We start from the raw sequence: 23,169 nt of genomic DNA on the forward strand, positions 1-23,169 counted from the left end.
ATGCTCAATATGCAGTGTGTGTGGGCGTGTGAGTGTTTGTGAGCTCAAGGGTTGTTTCCTCTGAAACACACCCCACTTCCTGTTCCTCTAAAAGCTCCATAAGTTCTCCAATAAAAGAAACACGGGACCGGAAATGACAGTGGTCACCATTGACGCTAGTAGCTATGGACATAGAAGTGAAACTCAGTTGATGGGGCATTGCTTCCTGTCAATTATAGTGTAGAGCATCACAAAGAAAAGACTTTACACAGATTTATGAAAGTGTATTGTCATTTGAATTCTGCCTGGCATGTTTTTTAAAAACATGAATCAGGTAAATGGATTTATGTACAAAGTATGCTGCATGACTGCATTTTCCTTGGCATTGCAATATGAATGTTTGCAATTCTTTATTAATTATAAAATTAATATAAAATAATTACCAAAGCAGCACAGGAATGACATAATGAGGTGAATTAGAAATGAGCAGAGCCAGCAACTAAACTGGTCCTCTATAAAGCAGTTAATATTAATAAGTATACATATGCTCACAGATGGATATTACTCTAGCATTAAACAACATACCTGTAATTATACACTAAACATGTTGATTACTCACACACCGAGTGCCTTTTGAAGCAGTCATGCTTACTGTTACAACAAACCTGCAGCACCATTAGGAGTCTTACACTTTTATATCTATATGGAAGGTTATTATTTTAACACATTTGGTTTGCGCTTAACCGGGAATGGTGATTTTTTGTCCGCTGTGGCATAAAGAGAGTTATCTCTGGAAATTATTTGTTTACACAGCAAAAAAACAGGTATGTACTTGTTATACACCCGTGCATGATGATGCAACAATATTAACTGTTTTGGTTGAATTCAGCTAAAGGGAATTCATATTGAAAATAGGTTAAATAAATCAATATCTTAAAAGATCAATAAATCAAGAGGTTTGGAATCTGAAGTTTGCTTTTTCAGTTTTGCACAGGAGCTAAAGTGGGAATATAGTTAATGTGAAATAGACATTTCTAACAGCTTAGCACTGTGCACACTGCCACTGTAAACTACATCCTAGACTCAAAGGGCACACATTTTTCACACAGACAAAACATTGCAAAATTGTGGTTAGTTAGGTAATCAATAAATTCAAGGTATTCATAAAATAAATCTTCATGCAGAAAGAGCAGATCATGAAAATCAAACTAAATCCATAATCAAAGAATCATTGATTAATTCAGATGTGCAGAGATTAATCATTTGGTTAGATTAAGTATGATTTTATTGGGTTAGTGTGATTTCAAATCAAATCTAAAACCCCCATTGCCCAGCAGTGATAAAGCTTTAGGTATATGTCTGCGCCAATTCCACACACAAGCATCCACCCTCTTCTCTGACTCTTAGGAAATAAAAACGCAGGAAAACATTTTTAGTAAACTAGGCTCAATGACAATGTAAGCAATTACTACCATCACTTTACTTGTATTTATGCTTGAGTGATGATTTCATCTGCTCCATATAGTTTTCATATCACATGTACTTTTGATTGTGAATGTTCCCTGAGGTCTTAAGGCCTAACCCTGCACTAATTTCACATATTTACACTACACTGATCTCAAACGGTCCCTTCATCACAAGTTCCATTGAGTCTAACTATTCACACCAACATCTCTCAACGCTGCACTGCAGCCAAGTTCTACGTCAGTCATCCTTGCATTCTTTATCTTAAACTGTTTTCAAATTCACACTTAACTTTGGCATCGTCCCTAAAATAACTCATTGCCAAGCACTTATCTGTGAAAATTCTTCTGTAATACACTGACCTGCTTTGAAGTTTCTCAGTACACTTACAGGAATCTTAAGAAATAAAATTATAAAGTGACTTTATTTTAGACTAGGCCTAAAGTGACTTTAAGTTTAGACTGTATTTGATAAATTTACACCCTGTACTTAGTGAAAGGCGATTTATATAGCCCTGTTTAAAGCTGACCCAGCATACCCAGCAACTTGCAATTAGGCTTTCAAATGTCTACATAAAGGCTAGATCAGGCTTTTAATATCTGATTAAACCTGGTTAAATCTCAGAGGATACAGACACAGACTAAATCAAATCAAATCAAATTTATTTATATAGCGCTTTTCACAACTGATGTTGTCACAAAGCAGCTTCACAGAATTCCAGTAAGACAAAGATTTGACATGAAATGTAAAAACAAATGTAAAACCCTCAAGTGAGCAAGCCAGGGGCGACAGTGGCAAGGAAAAACTCCCCCAGCTGAGGAAGAAACCTTGGGAGGAACCAAGGCTCACAAGGGGTGACCCATCCTCCTCTGGTCAATCTACTGGTGATGATAGTTAGTAGTCCATGAGACTAAGCCTTAGAACTGCAGATTCACTCACATGATGTAATGATTTATAACCTCAAACCTATGAAAGAGAATTCATTTTCTACCCTATGCTTATTAATAATAACTACTATTATTGTAACTATTACTATAAATTCTAGAAGTTTTCACATGACAACAGCAACAGCCTTCTTATTTAAAGAAATACTCTTACTCTTTTGTTGGTTGAAGAAATAATGTTGGATACAACACATTTCTCTGCTACTGAAATGAGAGTGATGAGAGCAAGAAAAAGAAGTCTAAACCCACAGACAGACCCTGAGAGTTTAAGGGGTAAAATTATATTATGTGAAAAAAGCAGTATCTTGTAAGTTGCATTATTCATTACTGAAGTAGCATAAGTAACAGGGTTATCGAATTAGAATGAAGCCCAAAAGCAGTTAGGCCATGCAGGGAAGAGCAATTTCAGTTGGAACGACGGTTTGAACGCACAGTGTCTTCTCGCCCTCCATGATGGGGGACAGAGGTCCTGTGTGAGGACAGGTGGAAGACTCTTTAGGGGGCGCTGGAGAGCTGGAGGTTGGTGTTTGTGGGGCTGAGCCCTGGCTTTCTTCACTGCTTTTGCTCTGCTGATGCTGGAGGGTTTTAATGTTGGTGGGCTGAATAGGCTCCTCCACCAAAGAGCGCCAGCTTCTGTCCTTCTCTCGCTCCTCTACACAGTTCTCTACCTCCTGTGTGTCCTGGTGTAGTTTGTTCAACGCATCCTCCATGAGGGAAACTCCCTCTGGAAGTGCGTCCTCCAAACAGAGGCTCTTGGAGGTGGCCAGTGGAGTCCTTGCAGGCTCAGGGGTCCAGGGATCAGTTTGGGTTGAACTTTCAATAGTGTTTGGTTTTAGACTGGGCACAGAGTGGGTCCTACTGCCCTCTCTGTTTTCTGTTGAGTTTGTTACATGGCTGAAGGCAAACAATCATAAAACCCATCAATTTAACATGAAATAGATAGATAGAGAGATAGAGATAGAGAGAGAGAAATACAGTTTAGCTACTACAATGTTAGCTAGCTAGCTAAATGTACCTATTGCTATTCTAATGGAATTCCTAAGTGCTCTTATATGTAAACAGGCAATGTATTCATGTCTTAGACTTATCAATAGGGGCAACAACTAAACCACTGTCTAATAATTGTTGGAGCTCTAAATTGCACTTCCATGTTTTCAAATAACTGTGCTGTAAACTGTGAGCTGTCTCAAAAATGCCCACAGACTTTAAACGGGCACAAGAGTTGAGCTCAAGTCCCAGACTGATCATAATAAATAAGCAAATGGGCAAAAAAGAGCAAGTCACCTAATCAAGAATTAGAGTTTGAGGGAAGTCCACTTCAACAAAAAAAAAAAACTTTCTAAAAATATCATGCATTGGTTGACATATGTTTATGAGATTTCCTTTTGAGGGCAAGATTGACAATTGAACTACAGCTAAAAATAACAGCTAATCAACTGAAATGCTGTCCTGTGTTTAACAAATGTAAACATTTCAATCAGTTAAAAGACTTAAAAGTCTTGAGGTGGCAGTGCGTATACAGAACATGGTAATATGTCTAATACATTTGACAGCAGGAAAAAATCAAGCATCTGTAGCCTAGAGAATAGGGTTACTTTTTTCTGGCTCACAGAAGCACTGCACAAATTTTACATTTAGAACTCCACATATATTTAAACATAAGCATTAGTTGTTATTATTTTTTGGATATTTTCATTTCGTTATTTCATTCGGAAATATCCAGTAAGATCGCATTGAAGTGGCTTTGAAAACATTTGCCTAAATGTATGTCTGCCTCCTCTGTCTCTTTCAATAATAGCAACATTGAATACTGCCCACAAAAGTACAGAGCTTTCTTCCAAACCAAGCAAGCCAGAAACACCACTAACTGAGAACTTTCGTGAAACTGAAGTCACATGGTACATGAGTTTTCTCTCACTCTCCTCCTCCTGCTGGAAGTTATTCAGTTGTCCCAGGCTCAGAGTGTGCCAAGGAATGTTGTGTCGTTTCTTTGTTGTACTAAATGTGTGGGCTGGCGCCTTGAAAATGTGCTTGATGTCTACTTGAGCAACTCGTATCTCCAGGGAAGTGTTGCAGAAAGAAACTTTTGTTAGGCTATGGCTGTTGATCAGTAGTTTTGACTTCAGATAAAATAATTTAAAGAAGCAATAAGTCTTTTTTTTTTTTTTTTAGCTCTATTAAGTAGTACACAATATGTAGGAAAGTGATTATATTTCTACTTTTACATTTGGTCTATAAAATCCAGCTCTTATGAGATGAAGAGCCACATTTCTTTGTATGCCCTGATTGAACTGTTGTGATCCAGAGAACTGTTCCCCCACATGGGGGCGACCATGATTTTAACAGGTTTAGTACAGAATCTTGAACACATACAGGCCACTAGCTGCTTCATAACATGTAGAAAAATTACTGAAGAGAGTGACTTACTGTACTTTTAATATATAAACTTAATGTTTGTTCATTTGAAGCCAGATTTAGGGGGCTCACAAAACTCTATAATTACATGGTAACTCCTCTTTCTGTGCAAATGAATGTTATAAAATTAGCTACAGGGGTCACAGGCTTATGTGTTGATACCTGCTAACTGGCTGGTGAAGACCATCCAGAGAGCTAGCCGAGAGTCTGCAGGGTTTGGAGTATCCATCAATGCAAAACGACTGATTCAACACTCGAGCTGCGCCTGGGTTCACTGGGGTCACACAAACAAACAGACCATGTTACTGACTTGTATAGCATTTATAATCAACAAAACAGTAAACTACTAACAAAATCAGTGATGGACAATATTAAATCACATTGATACCGTTTCTGTACTTAATTACTTTATAATTGTAATTAAATCATAATGCGCTTGATTGTTTCCTAAAGAGAACTGCCATGCAATCAAACAAAAATCGTATTAATTTAGTTTGTATTTTTATTGTATTCAAAGGTCCAGTCCCTTTATAGCTTTTTAGAGCTATTAACAAAAATTAAATCAAATCTAACATTTATGATCATTTGAAGATAAAATAACAATACGTAATACATAACATTTTTGAAAACAAAACAAATGTCACTCATTTCTTTAATGTTTAAGTTTTTAGTCAGATTAGCATGATCATATTATAGTTGTCAGCCCCTTGGGTGAAACAAAACTGAGTTTTTATGCTAGGCCCCACTTACCTGTAATGTATTTCGTGGTCCATACAGGAAATTTCTTTAAATATTTATGTACACCATTGTCAGAAATCAGTTGTGCTTAGATTAGGACAGGCCTCAGACCTCTCCTTATTGTTATTGTCTGGTCTATTTATGTATATTCTGCACTCGCACTATCACATATCTGCAATATTCCTATGTACCATGGGTTGCACAGTTTCTTTCAATGTATGCAAGTTATATTAACCAATGAGATTAAAGACCACATGACTTGTCACTAAAAAAAAACAACATTTCTTACCAGAAATTAGCTGTTGCTTAAGTAGTGGGATCTGCTGGTCATGGAGGCGCAGCTTGCGTAATGCATCAGCCAACGACGACTTTAGCAATGTGATCTCGTCTTCTTGCGCCTGTAGCCGCACCTCGAGGAGAGCTAGTCTGTCTGGAAACTCCACACTGCTTCCAGCAGACACATCATCTGCACATAGACGCATAACCAGTTAAAACCTGGCTTCCAAACCAGTGTTAGGAAGGTTATATCAGCACATGGTCAGAGAGATGCTCTTAGAGTGATTCACTGCTCTGTGATGAGGTCTGCAACCAAGCCCATAACATTTAACAACTACCATAAAACACAGCCAAAATAGTCACTGCAAATACCATCAAACCAGATACAGAACCAAGAGAAGCAACATAACACCTGAAGAGAGTCAGGACCTATTATAATCACAACAAATATGAAGACCTGAACTGCATTCATTTTACTCATTAACTATTCTACACAGGGGCAGTTTCCCCATACAGAGATTAAGCTTAGTCCTGAATATATCCTCCTTGTAATGGAGAAAAAATATCACAATTCAAAATGCTGTTTAGTCCAGTACTAGTCTTAATCCCTGTCTGGGAAACCACCCCATACTATTTGCTTTATGGTAAACTGGAAAATGGCCAATACAATTCCCAACAAATCTGTAATCAATCAGCATCTTACACAGCATTTAGCACATGGTCTTTGTTTTAAGAAAGCATATTTACACCAGACATTTACAGCACACACTGCATCTGCAAAGCCTCCAGCATTTTGGATGACACCACACACCCCTCACACAAACTCTCCTCTCTTCTGCTATTTGGAAAAAATGCAATCAGACTCAAATTTCAGGCTCGGAACAAACTTACACTCCATACTCAGTCTCAGTCTCTCTCACACACTCAATAATCAACTTACACCATCTTAATTTTTGTACTCAAGCAAAATTACTTACTACCACAGTTACTGCTGTGGTCATATTATGTTACATCTCCATTCACAACCTCACTTTATATAGAACTGTGTATTAGCCAGTGGTCTATGTTGTCTTTTGTCCACTTGTGTAAAGTGTATGTATTAATTTTATTGCATTCTATTGCTGCACATGTATTTTTACATTGTTACCTTGGTCCTTAAGAAATGTTGTTTCATTTCAGTATTTGTATATAGCTGAAATAATAACAAAATACACTTGAACTTGATCCTGATATATCCAAAACAATAACTTTACAAAAACAAGCTCATAAATTAACCTCTGTTACTGTGCTAGACTGTGCTTGGAAAAACTTGCTGTTCAGTATTTATATTGGGTCACTCATCCTGACGAATGATAATGTCAAGGACATGAAGATTTGTGAGGTTTGTTTACAATTGCAGTGAAATGTAAAGTAAACAGGAGCATTATGGGTGTTGTTTTTACTACACCTTTTAATCTTAATGTTTCTCACTTATCAAGATACCACACTTAAAATGAGTTGAAAACTATATTATAAATTAATTATATAATGTACATTATATATATATATATATATACATAATAATGTATATTATAATGAGTATAATAATAATAATACAGTTTTATATTATTAAACAAATCATTTTTTAATTGTAATATCAATTAACTTGCCTTATGACCTATACAATATTATTGTTATATGTTTGAACACAAACAAATGAAAACTCAAGGCAGATCTACTTTCATGCTGCTGAGAATCACTAATGTACAGTAATGCTTAAGCTATTAGACCTGGATGATATGGCCAAAATTTATATCACAATATATTTCTTAATGTCGGTCGATACGATATAATTATGATATCAATATGAATGATAAAAAAGCCACAGAAAAACTGTCATCAACAGAAAGCTACATGACATCATCATAAAACAACAATGTATTGGCTTTGTCAACATTAATATTTTTAAACTAACTTTAAAATTGAGTGCAATGAACTGATGGCAGATCCCTGTAATGACCATCAATCAGTTAGAGATGCTGTAAATAATGTAGATTGAAATACTGAAAATGTGTTTAAAAATCATACCATTGTTATTGAAATATTTTATATTGCTATATATATATATATATACTTCCATATCTTCTGTGTTACCTTTTTCGTTTTTTTGGCTACAGCGCAAATCCAACAAAGCAAACTTTCTTCTCTGATACATATAAGGAAGGATGACCTTATTCTTATTTAAGTTTTGTGTTTTTGTCAAGTGTAACCGAGTCAGTGAAGGATTAGATCAAGAGGAAGCCTGTCAATTTGCTGGATTTGCGTTCAAACAAAGCGCACAGACTATGGAAAGGTAAAATCAAAGGAGCAGTCAGGGTTGGGTCAAGCAGAGGAGCTTCACAAGTGAAACAAAGCTATGCTAGTTTGGTCGGTTTTTGCAAGTAACAACACCACACCTTAGTATTTGTAGTTATGAAGCAGATAGAGCTTTTCTTTGGATTGTGTTGCTGCATCTGTTCTCCCAGGAGTCTCAGAGACCTCCTGCTGTGTTATGTTTTAACTGTGTGTTATGTTTTTATTTCCTGGGTGATACGTATATTAGCACATGAATTTTTGTTTGTTTTGTTTTGTTTTGTCAAAATATGTTCCAGATATATGACAGCTTAATGGGATTAGAAAATGGCTAAGTTTGTATTAATACAGCTGTGATCTCCTGTTAATGACAACCAGATGTAGGGTCGTTTATTTTGATTGGACCACTGTTATTTCTTTTTCTTATAAAATGTAAACATGCACTGTTAACATTAGGCCCTATGATGGACTAGTGCCCTGTTCAGTGTGTGTTCCTGCCTTGCTCTCTGTGATTCTGGGTAGGCTCCAGACTCACCATGACCCCGATCAGGATTATGTGGTTATGGAAGATGAATAAATAAATGTTACCATTAGTTAGCGAGAAACTTGAATTCCAGAAAGTGAATGTACTATTACTAAATGTACTACTACTACTCAATGTACTAATGTACTTTTGAAAATTAAAACAGAAGTTTAAACTGAAACAATTAAGATTTTTTTAAAGGCCTCCCAATTAAAGGCCTCCTCAAACAGAAATCTTATATGCAGATGTTTATCATTGTCATCAGCAGAAGTAAAACTTCAGTGGAGTGAAAATAGACCTCCTTCTGCTCTGCGGTAGGTTTAGATATAGGTGAAGAAACACAGGAAAGTACAGAGGAAGCAGACTAAAACTTTTCCTCTAAAGTTTGTAATACCATGTTGCCTTTATATTCTGTTTTACATTAAGTAGCGACCACTAAGGGCCATAAATTTGGCAAAGCTCTTGCTTGCCCCTTTTGATGGCGAAAAACGTTTCAATAGATGAACAAGTAGGTCTCTGAATGTTTTAAAATCACTCAGGCTTCAAACTAGGGCTGATCAAAAATTCAATATAAATATATATATATATATATATATATATATATATATATATATAATTGGTATACCATGTAGATTTAGTGTAGTTTAGACATTTTAGGTTTAAACCAGCACACACCTGCTTCAAACTGCAATTTCTAATTCCTTGTTTGTTAATAGTAACATCAGCTATGCATGTTGCCTGTATACATATGTAAGTGATGAAAACATGCAGTAAAAATGAGACAGTTAGCTATAGTACTGATAATTTTTTCCTTTCCAGATTGTATTTGGTAATATACTAATTATTCTGGATATTCTATTAGCACATTGAAATTTCCAAGAAACACATTCATTCATACCTTAACACCTTCATTATTTTTTAGGATGTTTATATGATATTAAGAATTTATATTCACACATTAGCAAGGTCAAGCCCTGCTGAAAACTACAGAGATCCTCAGAAGTGCCCTTAAGCAACCATAGCATAACAATGCTGCAATTTATGGAAGAAAATGTAGGAGCTGTGAGTAAAGCATTTCCGTAAATGGCAGGTAAACAGTGTTTAGCCGCGACAAACTTAACACCTGAGATACTTCACTAATTGTATGGTAATACAGGACATGTTTATAAACAGAAGATTGTCTGAGCTTTTGGAGCTAAAGTGGGAAGTGCAAAGCACCAAAATATCCAGCCATAATCAACCACAGTATGGGGCTGTTTTCATTCCTTCAGACAAATCTGTTTACGAAATGAAAATGAGGCACACACACACACACACACACACACACACACACACACACACACACACACACAGAGAGAGAGACAGAGAGAGAGACAAAGAATTTGCTGAACTGGAATAATGGTTCGTCCCTCTGAATCTCAGTGCTGGCATTTAGCATTTGACACCAGTACACTCTGTGGACTTTGGAGCAGGACAGAAACATGGCTCCTTTCCTCTCACAAAAGGGTCTTTGAAACTGCATTTTCCCAGCCATCTGATCAAGCTAATAGTCCAGAACTCAGGGACCAAAGTGCTCTAAACCCATCAACTAGTTACCCTTCCATTTTATGGCTTTATTTATTGCCACAACATGTTGGATGTTGTTCAGAACTGAAGCTCTTGAAGAGGTTTTAGTAATTTCCATTTGGCATGGACAAATGAACATCATGTATTTGGACTTGTCATAATCTAGTTTAAGGCTATGTTGTCAAAAGTGTCTCTTCTTTATACTGTATCACAGCACACTGCAATGTAAAAATTAGTGTATACAAAAGAGATGTTTTTGGTGTATAAAATAAGCATCTTGAACAACGGGTGAATTTCTGGGTGTTTCTTTAAACTGAATGCATGAATCTGCATCAGCAAACTATTGTAAAATAAAGGTTAAAAGAACACACTGTTTTACCTAAAAATTACAGCCTCAAAAAGAGAGGCACCTCCAACATGTACAGTGCTACTCTCACTGTTCCTGGATCTTGTCCTCAGAAAAACGTGGCTATGCACATTCAGAAATGAGCCAGGGTTTGCGCCTGCTAGCTTTAGCTGGATTATCTCACTTTTTAGCATGGGACAAGTGCTATTCTGTTGGTCGCTGTGGTTATTAAAATGGCAAGAGTACCACCAAAGTTACACCTTATGTTTGTAAATAAGATGGTCCAGTGTATATTATGAGCAATATATGAGTTTAATCATGTAGTCAACATAACTTAATTCGATTACACACATTCGGCAGGCTTAACATTGAGGTAGTGTGTGTGCATAAGCCCCAATTGTGTTTATCAGTTGAATCCCAGACAGCCGTTCGTAAACAGTGAGAATATTCCTCGGCTCAGTGTGTGTGTGTGTGTGTGTTTGTGGGGGACATTCAAAGAACTACAAAAAAAATAAAATAAAAAATACACTGACAAAATATTTACTATATTTGCAATATGTAATATCGATAATATATTCACATGTGCTGACAGACTATGGGTAACTCTGTGTAATGAAAACCTTACATGGAAAAAAAATGCTGTCAAAAACATCCGAGGTGATATCCAACTCTATGCCGTACCTTAACTAAAGGAAAGATTATTTCATATTGTACACATAAACCTAAAAATGATATATATATATATATATATATATATATATATATATATATATATATATATATATATATATTTTAATATCAACAGATCTCGATTTTAAGCTACAACCAGTATTATAACTAGCCCGAATGAGGTATGACATAATACTGGTCACAGCATAAAATCAAGATAAAATTACATTAACAAAGAAACATTTTTAGTAACAAAGTTGATTGCAAAACCTAACTGCAGAAAGTTCATTTGTGAGGTTTTGCAATCAACTTTATTTGACACTTTATATTTATATATAAAGTATATTACTTTATAAAATATACTTTTAAGTATATTATATATATTTATATTACCAGGAACTAGGGCTATAACTGTCTTATTTGCACTGTTATGCTGACAACACACTATGTGAGCATCAAAATTACCTCCACTCTGCCACCCACTGCCCATGCATTTGTGAGCATCGACACTGGACATCCACTAACTTTCTAAAACTCCACACAGACAAACTGAGGTCTTTCTCATTGAAGCAATGTCTACAGTATCAATATTCTCAGGTATTACCCTTAACTTTGAAGGTAAGACTGTATAATCTTCTACACTGGTTTGCAATCTGTGTGTACTTTTAGACCTCTCCTATCAGTTGAGCCTTTTACTAGGGCTGTCATTAAAATATAATTTTTTCCACCTTCGTAATATCTCTCACATTCACACTATGATCTTGTTTAAAGATTCCACTTCACACATTCATCTTGTTACATTTTATCCACTTCAGCTCCCTTTTCATTAGCCTTCCTAACAAAACCATACTGGTCCTTCAGTACAATCAGAATTCTGATTGTTAGAGTTAGAATTTGCCGTTATTCTCAAAATCGGTTCATATCAGCAGCACTGGCTACCTTCAGTTTAATGTTCTCCTGCTCTACATGGTCTGGAACCAGTCTATCTTTCTGAAATTCTACCTCACTGCTATCCTGCAAATCTGGAAGATTGGTCTTCTGATAGTAGTCTTCTGTCTGTGCCTACATTCAGATTAGTCACTGCTGGTGGTAGATCATTCAGCATTCGGGCACCAAGGCTATGGAAACTTTCACCACAGTCTTCACTTCTGCTCACCATTTTATTCTTGTAAAACTCAGCTAAAAACCTACCACTTCTCTCAGTACATACTTTCTCATCCACTACCCTAAGCATTTATTTTTTAAATACAATCAATGTAAAGCATGATTCATACTTATTTAATACAAGTATTATTTATAAAATGTATTTAATAATAATGTGTAGGATGAAAATATTGACCATAAACTTTATAAATATCTACACAGAGTGGTTTGGTTCAGAAAAATAATGAGAAAAAAATATTTTGCAAAATTGTCAACTGAGCTGTAACAAAACCAGAAAGAATGAACCTGGCATCTATGCGATCAAATTGTTGCAGACATCATATCACAGAAGTATTTAACTCCCATTTACAAAGATTTCGACAAAACTGTGCACTGTCGGATTAGAAGACAACATATCAGATGATTCTGGCTCACTATATCTTTAGACTCTGGTGAATTTGCAGTCACAGGGTCTGGTAGATATTTATCGCATCTTTCCCCAAGAATAATCACTTTCCTTCAACTCTCTGGAGATAAAAAAAAAGTACTCTGCCTACAGCAGAAAAGGCATCCATGCTGCCAACATGATATCATGCCTCATGTAGATTGGTTGCATCATAACCAACAGACTGAAAGAGAACAAGCAAATGCATGCCCAAGAGAAATCAACAGCATTCAGCGGGCCACAAGGAGACCTTTCCCCTCCACTGAAACAGCAGAGAAATGCTGATGTTGTTTAAACCCGGTTCAGCAGGCAGTGAGCCTTGTAATAAGAGATTTCTGCTCAATCTGTGGAGAGCCTCTGCAAACCAAAAGCAGAGAAGCTTGGTGAATCACAGGAGAAGTGTACTGAAATACAATCTGCTCCAACTGGTTGGCATTTAAAGGGGAACAATCAAAAGCCAAGAACAGAGACCTGCTCTATTTTGGCCCATTAGATCCTTCTTCTTTCTTAGAAACAAAAGTGAAGTTGATTCAAACAAGTGTGGGCAATGGATCATAAGCCTTGTGGTCAAAATAAGAAAAGAAACCAAACTTAAATACACACACAAATACGGTTTATAAAACATGTTGGCCCATGAAAAAGGCATTTAAAATACTGGCGTTATCCAAGCTTTCAACAGGGAAATATATTTCTGTAATGAGATGTCCAGAGTCTGCAACTACCTAGCTCGTCAGTCTGTGCTGTGCAGTTTCTCATGACCCTCTCATTGCTCTGTTCCATTTTGAGACAACACATGGATATGATCTGATACATAATCTTTTACATTAATTTAGTGTTAATCCAGATCCCTCTTGTTACAGTTTCCAAATTTCCTGATGTGTATATATTGACATCTACACTGACCACTATATAATTGAAATATCCTGGATATCAAACTCAGCCCAGATTTCCAAAGTCGGATAATCCCATACTAACAAATCTAGAAGATTTGTGTCACAAATAATATGCTTTCAACCCCCCACTCGAACAAACATAGCCACTGAATACTGTAATTTCTCCACTGCCTCTGGTATGTCCAACACAGAGATGTCACAGATAAACAGATGGATGGAACAGAATTAGACAGCAACGCAACGTCATAAAGTCAATTTAAACTTCTGTGTCAGTGACTGACAATTTGTTGCTAAATAAAACAGGCATTCTGTGTGTGAACTGAACAATATTCTGCTCTCACTAGAGTAACTTGGAGCTAAACAAAAAGGCTATACACAGAGACAGTCTCCGAGTTCATAGACTGTAATATCAAATAGATCCAAATGTCTGAGTTTAATCTGGAGAGCTTCTAAAATGTCAGCATTCACCACTCCTGGCTTGATGCTAATGTAACAGGCAAATCAGTATTACCAGGCTATTGGCAAGTAGCCTTCTATTATCTTAGCCCTGCTTGCTAAACAAATTAAAGTAATGCTACATTTAAATACTGCACTTAAAAATGTAAACCAATGCTAGATCCATAAAGCGTCTGTGTTTGACACTGCTGTGAACTGACTTTGTGACTGTACCTGGTCTTTAAGTCTACCATCTAGGTTCTATATCCCTATCATGTAAAGCCTCTCAATATACTCTGCTATGTTGTAGTTATTGTTGAGATCTCCAATGTGACATAATAATTGCCCCCTTAATCCAACTCCTCCACCGAGACCTTAGGTCATTAACATAAAAAAATCAAAACCAAGAATTATTGGTTCTTCTTAACAAATATCACAGATAACTATTTTATATTGAAAAAAAAAAAAAAATAAAAACTGTATTGGTACTGGGATGGCACAGTGCTGCAGCAGGGACCTGGAGGCTGTGGGTTCAAGTCCTGCTCCATTTGACTGTCTGTGAGGAGTTTGGTGTGTTCTCCCTGTGTCCGCGATTTCCTCCCACAGTCCAAAACACACGTTGGTAGGTGGATTGGTGACTCAAAAGTGTCCGTAGGTGTGAGTGTGTGAGTAAATGTGTGTGTGTCTGTGTTGCCCTGTGAAGGACTGGCACCCCCTCCAGGGTGTATTCCTGCCTTGCGCCCAATGATTCCAGGTAGGCTCTGGACCCACCACGACCCTGAATTGGATAAGCGGTTACAGATAATGAATGAATGAATGAATGTATTGGTACTGGGGTGGCACAGTGGTGCAGCAGGTAGTCACACAGCTCCAGGGACCTGGAGGTTGTGGTTTCAAGTCCTGCTCCATTTGACTGTCTGTGAGGAGTTTGGTATGTTCTCCCTGTGTCCACGATTTCCTCCCACAGTCCAAAAACACGCGTTGGTAGGTGGGTTGGCAAAAGTGTCTGTGAGTGTGTGAGTGAACGTGTGAGTGTGTGTCACCCTGTAAGGGACTGGCACCACCTCTAGGGTGTGTTCCCGCCTTGCACCCAGTGATTCTGGGTAGGTGCTGGACCCACTGCGACCCTGAACTGGATATGCGGTTATAAACAATGAATGAAAGAATGTATTGGTACTTTGGGCTATCTCCATTTATCTATATATTTAATACAGGAATACAATAATCAGTCCAATAAATCAACACTGCAGATTAGTCCAGTAGGGTGAATCTGACTCTGAACGCTTGCTAATTCTGCCTAAAATGGTCTTTATAGTTAAGAATCACATGTTAAAAATCCTGGAATGCTTCTTCAAGTGGCGTTCTGAAGAGGAGCCAACCGCACATCAGGAACCAATTAGTAATTTGTCTTCATCTGGCTCCTCTACTCTTTCTGGACATGTTCTTACTACATGTGTATGATGAAAGAACAAGTCTTGTGCATGAAAGAACACGTAACAGCATTCCCTCTTTCTGTTTCTCTCAATATAACATTCCAGTCTGTTACCTGTGCTCTGTGCAAACACACATGAATGGGTGCCAAAGGATGAACTTTGATGAGTTATACACAACGTGTGTGAGTGTGTGTATGTGGGGGGGTGCATGTGCGTCTGTGTGTGTACATGTATCATACATTCGTAGAACAAAACCTTATTATGCAGGATTACCAGAGGAAAAGAGACAACCATAATTGTCTCTATAACATAGAATAGAAATGCAAAATAAAATCTGAATCATATATGTATCAGCAAATTGTTCCTCATAAAAGTTAATATATCAATGGAAGTCAACCGGTGGGAGGTTAATTTATCATCTCCAGAGGAAGAGGAGAATATTTGTAAAATTTCATTATAAAGCTGTTTAAAATTAAAGAACATAATATACGTTCTTAAAATTACAATTATATAATATATCAACTTTGAAAAATGCCTATTATGACAGGCATTGAGATACATGTTGTTAGAGAGTTATTACATAAAGATGATTACATCTTCATAACATATATGGGACATCTCACCACTTCCTGACATTCTATAAAACATACCTCTGTGTGTGTGTGTGTCTGTCTGTTTGTTTGTTTGAGTTTAGCCAATAAGCATAGCATTTTTATTTTTTTCTTGGCTTTTGATACACATGGGCCATTGAGAATTCATCTGGAGGCTTGTGTAAAGCTAGCAATGGAAAATCACAGTAAAAGTGTTTCCAACAACTAGATTTATTCCATTTACCTCTAGGGTAAACTGAATGTATTTCATTACGTTTATGCAGAGGATACTTCACTTCCTTTCATCAGTCAAACACAATTTTCACAGACTAATTTAAATATCCAGACAATCCACTTATGAAACTCTATACTACAAACCAACAACTACTTAATAATAACAATATAAAAATAAACATGTTATAGCACACATTGTTTTGACTGAAATTAAGGTGGATTTTATGGCACAAATGCTGCATTAGGAGATTTGATATTTTACATGACATGTAACAGGGGTGTCAAAATACACATAGTAATATTAATTATTTTCGATACGGGGGTTTCGATACGATACAAGTTGTGAATCGAATACATTAAGATTTTATTTTGAAAACTATTCTGAGCCGCGTTAATGAGTTGCAGCCACCTTTTTACGTTTTGATTAGAAAGGGAATGCGTTTTGTTCTGTATTTTTGAGGTGACAGTGTTACAGTGCTATGGTTTGAGACAGAAACACGCAGGTCTCTTTCAGCCGGAGCTAGGGGCAGATACTCCACGGCAAAAAGAACGCATTTCTCATTGGCCGTCACAATTATTTAGCCAATCAGCAGCCAATGGAGTCACAGTCCCTCCTACAAGGGGTTGTTTTGCTACAGCGCTGAGCAGCGGGACAGTACTGAAAAACTAGGAACTTAATCTCTGAATTTAGATAGAACATATGTTAGTACCATGTCCCCCTTTTTATGAAAATTTCTCGTACCAGTCATCATTTCCAAATATACTATTGTGTTTGTATTGGCCTAATTGACCTCTACATCAAAACATAAGGGAAATTATATATGTATGAATATAATTGTGTATTTCAATTCATAATTTCATGATACCTACTAGACTAATTACTAAACATGAGGGGTCTAACAGATTCAATAATCATTGTCATCTATGAAAAGCTAGCTTCAACATTTACTAGTGTCTGTACCATATGTGGTGTGGAGCCCACAAAGTAATGCTTGATTAGTCTATGATGAAATTCACAAGATATTATTTGGGGTTTTGGTGGGATTTCCAATGCTATGAATGGATGCATGACAGTTTGGAGTTGACTAAGGCAAAATATACTGGGGACACACAAGAGCGATGAAGCTTGTGGACTCACCTCCTCGTGTACTAGGCCAAGGTGAATTGAGTGAGCCTCACAGAAAAAGACTCTGAAATACAGTTTCTATACAATACCACAGCATATATAATACAATTGTGAAGTATTTGTGGGATAAGTTATACCAAATGTCTCTGAATAGAATGCAATTCCACAGGAATCATGCTCTGGTTGTGTGATTCACAAATGAAGGTAAATCAAGTCATGCTGATTACTTGATAAGGGGAGGATGTGAGACTCAATCACAATCCTCCTGAATGTCTCTTCATCAAGGCTTCTCCAAGCTGGTCACTTAAGGTCTATTCCAGCCCCAGTGGATTTGCACTGGACGTTCACATGAAATCCTGTTTATGCAGATTGCAGACAGTTTGGGAATGATATTTAGAGTTAGTCCCCTGGGTGGTCAGTTTTTACATTGCTCTAAACCCCAAAGACACAGAGGAAACTGCACAGAAGCTAATTCATAGGTTGTTCTAAGCTGCTGAGATGGTGGAACTATTGTTACATTTTCTTCGGCTAGAAGCTCTATTTTTCTAGAGCGATGACGTCTATATTGTTAATCAATGTTTATTTTATTTACAGTTTTTTAAATGTATTCCCTGCAGATCTTGGTCATTTCAACAAATCAGGACATGCTAACGATTCAGCCCACAATCTAACACAGGCTATATAATTTATATAATCACATCCCCAAATGTAATCAATCCACCAAAACCTTTAGAATTGCTTGCGTCTTTAGCTTTGCAGAGAAGCTACTACGCTAATATATATAACACTGAAATTAAATTTTAAAAATCCATGCAAGTAATGTTTTGATGGTGTATCTTGTCCTTTTCAAATCATCTGCACCTACTCATCTACCTAAATATGACACCTCTTACATAGTAAATCTGGCTTAAAGCACAGTGACAGTATATTTATATTTCAGCCATATTCTTCCACCCCTTCTGCACAGGTCTGAAGAAGGCAGCTGTGAGAACTGAAAGCATCAGTACAGTTGTAGATTGCTGTTTTCTGCGTCAGGACGCCCACCCTCTGCTGCTGTCTTTCCTGTCAGTGTGGCAGCATGACGGCTCTAGAGCCCTATGGCCCGACAGCAGCACATCCTGTCCGCCCCTGCACCTTCACACTCACACACGTACACACGCATACTCTCTTTCTCTGCAAAACCTCAATGAGGTGCACACCATTTCTCACATCTCACAAAGTGAAAGCAGTACATAAAGAAATAACACAAATACTCATGTTAGTTCCCAGGCTGATTATGGACTGGACAATTCAGTCTTCATATTTAACTTCTTTAATTCTATTCTTCTATTCAGGTGGTGCAATCAGAGCTCTGGTCAAACAAAGCAGATTTTCAATGAGCTGAGATTAATATATCCAAGCTGGCTGATGTTCATTTTTGTCAGCTTCCTTTTAGCTACTATTGTTATTAACAGTGATAAGCTATTTATTTATTTATTTACAAACCCATTTACAATGGAATGTGGCACAATTATGTCATCAACTGGAAGCTTCAAGAAAAAAAAAAAAAAAAAATGTAGAGCTTTTCCTGTATTAACACACACATTTCAAGCCAGTAAAAAGTTGGACTAAACTTGAACTAAAGCCAGCTTTAAACCAGACATTTCACATTCTCCTCAAGCTTCTTTTGCAGACCATCCTGTAAGTCTGGAACACAGATATGTATCTTAAATTCTGACATTTCAGTTTATAAGCTTGTGCTAACTACTAAACCAGAGAGGTGTAACAGCTTCAAAATCTACTCCAGTTTGAGAAAAAAAACAACAACTTGGTTTATTGTTAAGTTTAATCTTTATTTATGTTTAAGTTTTGGTTTTGGTTTATTAAGTTATTAGTGATCTTTACACATGTGGCATGGTGGCTACATTCATATCAGATTAAAGTCATGAGATATTATCGTTTAGTTTTTTTGTTTTTTGTTGTGAAATTTCCAGTGGTGTGCATGAATGCACGACAGTCTGGAGTTAACTAAAGCAAAACATAATGGGGATACACAATGTGTGAGCGATGAAGCTTGTGGACTCATATCGGATCAGCACAATGACCTGCAAAATTCAGAGCTCTCTCTGTATTAACACATTTCAAGCCAGTAAGGACTTATTAATAAACTGATGACAGCTGGATCAAGTGGGTTGAGAGCATGAAATCGCTAAAATGTGCAGACTAAAATGCATCCAGGACCAGAGTTGGTCCTGTATCTCCATTTTGTAGATTCTTTGTTTATTAGGCTACATCATTTAAACACACCAGCTGTCCTTCACACTGTGTGAAAACAGACAAATAGAAACACTCCAAATGAAGTTAAGGTTTTTTTCCTTCTCCAATAAAGTTGCTATTTTGGAGATACATTTTTGTTTCTTTGGACAGCAATGAAATACAATATATTTATCATAAACATGGTTCTACAAGTCTGCCCACACATTTACAATTTTAGGCACAACAGTTATTAAGTTCATGGCCAAAGTGGGCAGTGAAAAGATATAGTACTAACTATCCCTCAGTATCACAGTCGAAATTCAAGCATCATTACAATCCATTCATAGATTTAATCTATTTAATCCACACATTTTTCCACATTATTTGTGTACAAAGAGAAGGGCTGTGCATCAGTTGTTTATTAAGAGTTTAGAGATAGGAAACTGTGTCTGCACAATTAAAAAAATTCCTTAAATGAAAACAGCAGATAAGAGTGTTATCTTATATTAAATTCTGAAAAATCTGTTTATCTAAAATATTTTTTAAATATATGTTATATTTCAGGAACTAGTCACAGAAGAATATTTATAAGGTTCCTCATTTTTGCCTGTTTAATATGTAAATGATTAATCATATAAGCCTAAAAGGAAATATCAGTATAATAAAAAGTCAGTGGAAACAAATTTGCAAAATGAGTCATGTTTTGTTTGCTTTATACAAACTACAGCTTACAAATGATCTGATAAGACAAAGTAAACTTTGGTGGTAAACTCCCTCTTCAGATTCTTCCTGTTTAATGTTCTATCCTTCTTTAATCAACAAGTCAGTAGTTTAATTGGGCACCATTCACAACTAAAAGCGTCAAACCATCCAATTTGAACCAATATATCCAAAATGAGCCATTTCATAGCGCACCCAATTCAGAAACAAGTGTGGTGCAGTGCATACAGTTATTATAATCTCCAAAGAAGAGCTTGTCTAATGATAACACGCCAATTGCTAAACGGCTAGAGGGCTATACACCAATGCAATATAACATTAATACCAGCTTGTTTCTACACTCACTATCCATTCTTTCAGCTCCACTGACAATAGAGAAGCATTTTATAGTTCTACAATTACAGATTGTGGTCCATCTGCATCTCTGCATATTTGTTAGACCCCTTGCACCCTGTTCCTCGATGATGGTGGTGTACTTGTGTGTGTTTTTAAACCCCTCTATCCTGACCATTAATGAACAGGGTAAAAGGGGCCTGATAATAAATGCAGAGCAACAGACAGACTACAATCTGTAATTGCAGAACTACAAAGTTCTCCTCTAGGGTCAGTGGAGATGGAAGAACGGACAGTGAGTGTAGAAACAATGAGCTGGTCCTAACATTATGGCTGATCAGCAGTGGAACTGTGTTTTCTGGAGAGATGGCGCTCTATTCACTACCTCTGGGACAAGCTAGAATGCCATCTGTGATCCAGACATGAGCATCCAACAACAGTGCCTAACCTCACTAGTGCTCTTATGGCTGAATGCAATCAAATCCTCACAGCAACATCTCCATGCAAATACCTATCATTTCACAAGAAATGATAGGTATTTGCGGCTACAAACTTCTGGTGGCTACAAACTTCTGGATATTTTAACGTATTCGCTCTTCATTCACTTCAACAGTGTCCTCCTGTTGACTCACTTTCTCCGCAATAAGAACTTCAGCAAAGCTCTCTGGAGACAAACTGAGCATAAAACTGGATCATAGTGAGAATTAAGAGGCTTTATGACACCGCAGTGATGATTCTGACAATAGACTCTTTTGACACAGTCCAGACAATGGCAGCGTTAGACCATCAGCAAGTCGCAAGCACGAAAGCTGGGATGCATTAGCACTTCATTGAGAATGCACAGCGGACGTTCAGCTTGCCAGTGGATGCCTGAGGGCTTCCTCCATGTGATAATTACTGTTCCCCAAAGCCAGAGTGCTCCAGCAGTTTATAAGGTGGTAAACAAAACAAAAGCCAGTGTGGCAGCACCCCACAATGGTTTCAGTGTGCTGTACAGTAGTGCACAAACACCAATAAAGACTTACGTAACAGGAAATACAATCATCTGTGACTCTAAAAAGCACAGTGGGTGGTAGTGCTGGGAATTGCAGAGTAGATTCAATGATAAGCTTACACACCCAAAAAAAAAAAAATTATATATATATATATATATAAACAAATAAAAAATAAAAATTCACGCAGGAGGTTTCCAGGTAGGAGTTTTATATCTTATGGATAAAAGTGGTATGTCATTCGATTGTTGTAAAAGGCCTTTGGACATGTTTCATTACTACTGTTTCACTGTACTGTTTCATTATTAGCTAAATTTTTGCTACCGTGTGATACCGTGCGTTATATACAGTCTCTGGAGCAGACACACATAAGCATAAGGTTACATTATACTATTCCAAGCATTGCCACCAAGGTGGAAACATCCAAATCTGAAGCTACTTCTCTTGGGAGGCACCAATATGGAATTTATGGGCCAGTTTTAAACATTACCTATACATATCCAAATGCATGGATCCATTGCTGACAGAGGGGCTGAACTCTATTCACACACAATGAGGACCATGTCCTCCCAGGTGGAAACATCAAAGTCTGGGGCTCTTTATCTTAGATATGTGCCAAACTGGAACATGGAAATATATGAATAAGAAATTGTGTTCTTGCATAGATCTGCTGATTCTGATGCAAAAATACATTTATAAATAAATAAATATAGACAAGGTCAGACAAGATTAGTGTTACAGAAGAATGTAACATGTGGAAACCTGTGGACATATGCAAAGGCACCAATCAAGCAAAAGCGACCTGGAAAGAAAACAATAACATTGTAACAAAGTTATCATTTTAAAATGACTTTTTTCCCCTTTGCTCAACTAATTATATATATATATACACACACACGCACACTGTAGGCCCAAGAGCACATAACGCAATCAGTCATTCACTGCTTCTTTAAACCTGACACAGTGACCAGACAAAACATGAAAACATTCACCAGGCATGCTCACAAGGCAAACATCTGATAAACAAGCCACAATAATAACGACAGCTAGAGCCACAGTATTTCCTTTTCATGCTGAAATTGAGATTTCAGAACTGTCAATAACTACATGGTGATCAAGAGGTCATTAGAAACACAGACAGCCGATAAATAAAATCATATTTGATGATAAATTCAGCAGTAAGAATGTTGTAAATTATAAAACAACCTGGCTCTATTTAGCTTAATACACCAAACAAGCATCTCCAACTTGAAGACAAAGTGTTTAAGACTGCAAGGTGTTCAAGCCATCATCAGAAAAACAAGTTTGTAAGGGGAAAAAATACAATTTCACCAACAGT

The 23,169-nt window shown here is 36.9% G+C and overlaps 1 protein-coding gene across 2 annotated transcripts in view; it reads right to left on the minus strand.

The window, feature by feature from the left end:
• eml3 (EMAP like 3) overlaps positions 1-23,169 on the minus strand; it is a 42,023-nt gene that overhangs the window by 17,957 nt on the left and 897 nt on the right. The window contains exons 2-4 of one of the 2 annotated variants that reach the window (XM_066680469.1): positions 5,830-6,006; positions 4,965-5,076; positions 2,820-3,281 (exon numbers count right to left, since the gene is read on the minus strand). In XM_066680469.1, coding sequence (XP_066536566.1) covers positions 2,820-3,281; positions 4,965-5,076; positions 5,830-6,006 — 751 coding nt within the window. The remainder of the gene's footprint in view (positions 1-2,819; positions 3,282-4,964; positions 5,077-5,829; positions 6,007-23,169) is intronic. The other variant, XM_066680470.1, reaches the window with a different exon arrangement.

This window comes from Hoplias malabaricus, chromosome 9, assembly GCF_029633855.1.
Source record: "Hoplias malabaricus isolate fHopMal1 chromosome 9, fHopMal1.hap1, whole genome shotgun sequence".
In the NCBI taxonomy this organism is placed as follows: Eukaryota; Metazoa; Chordata; class Actinopteri; order Characiformes; family Erythrinidae; genus Hoplias; species Hoplias malabaricus.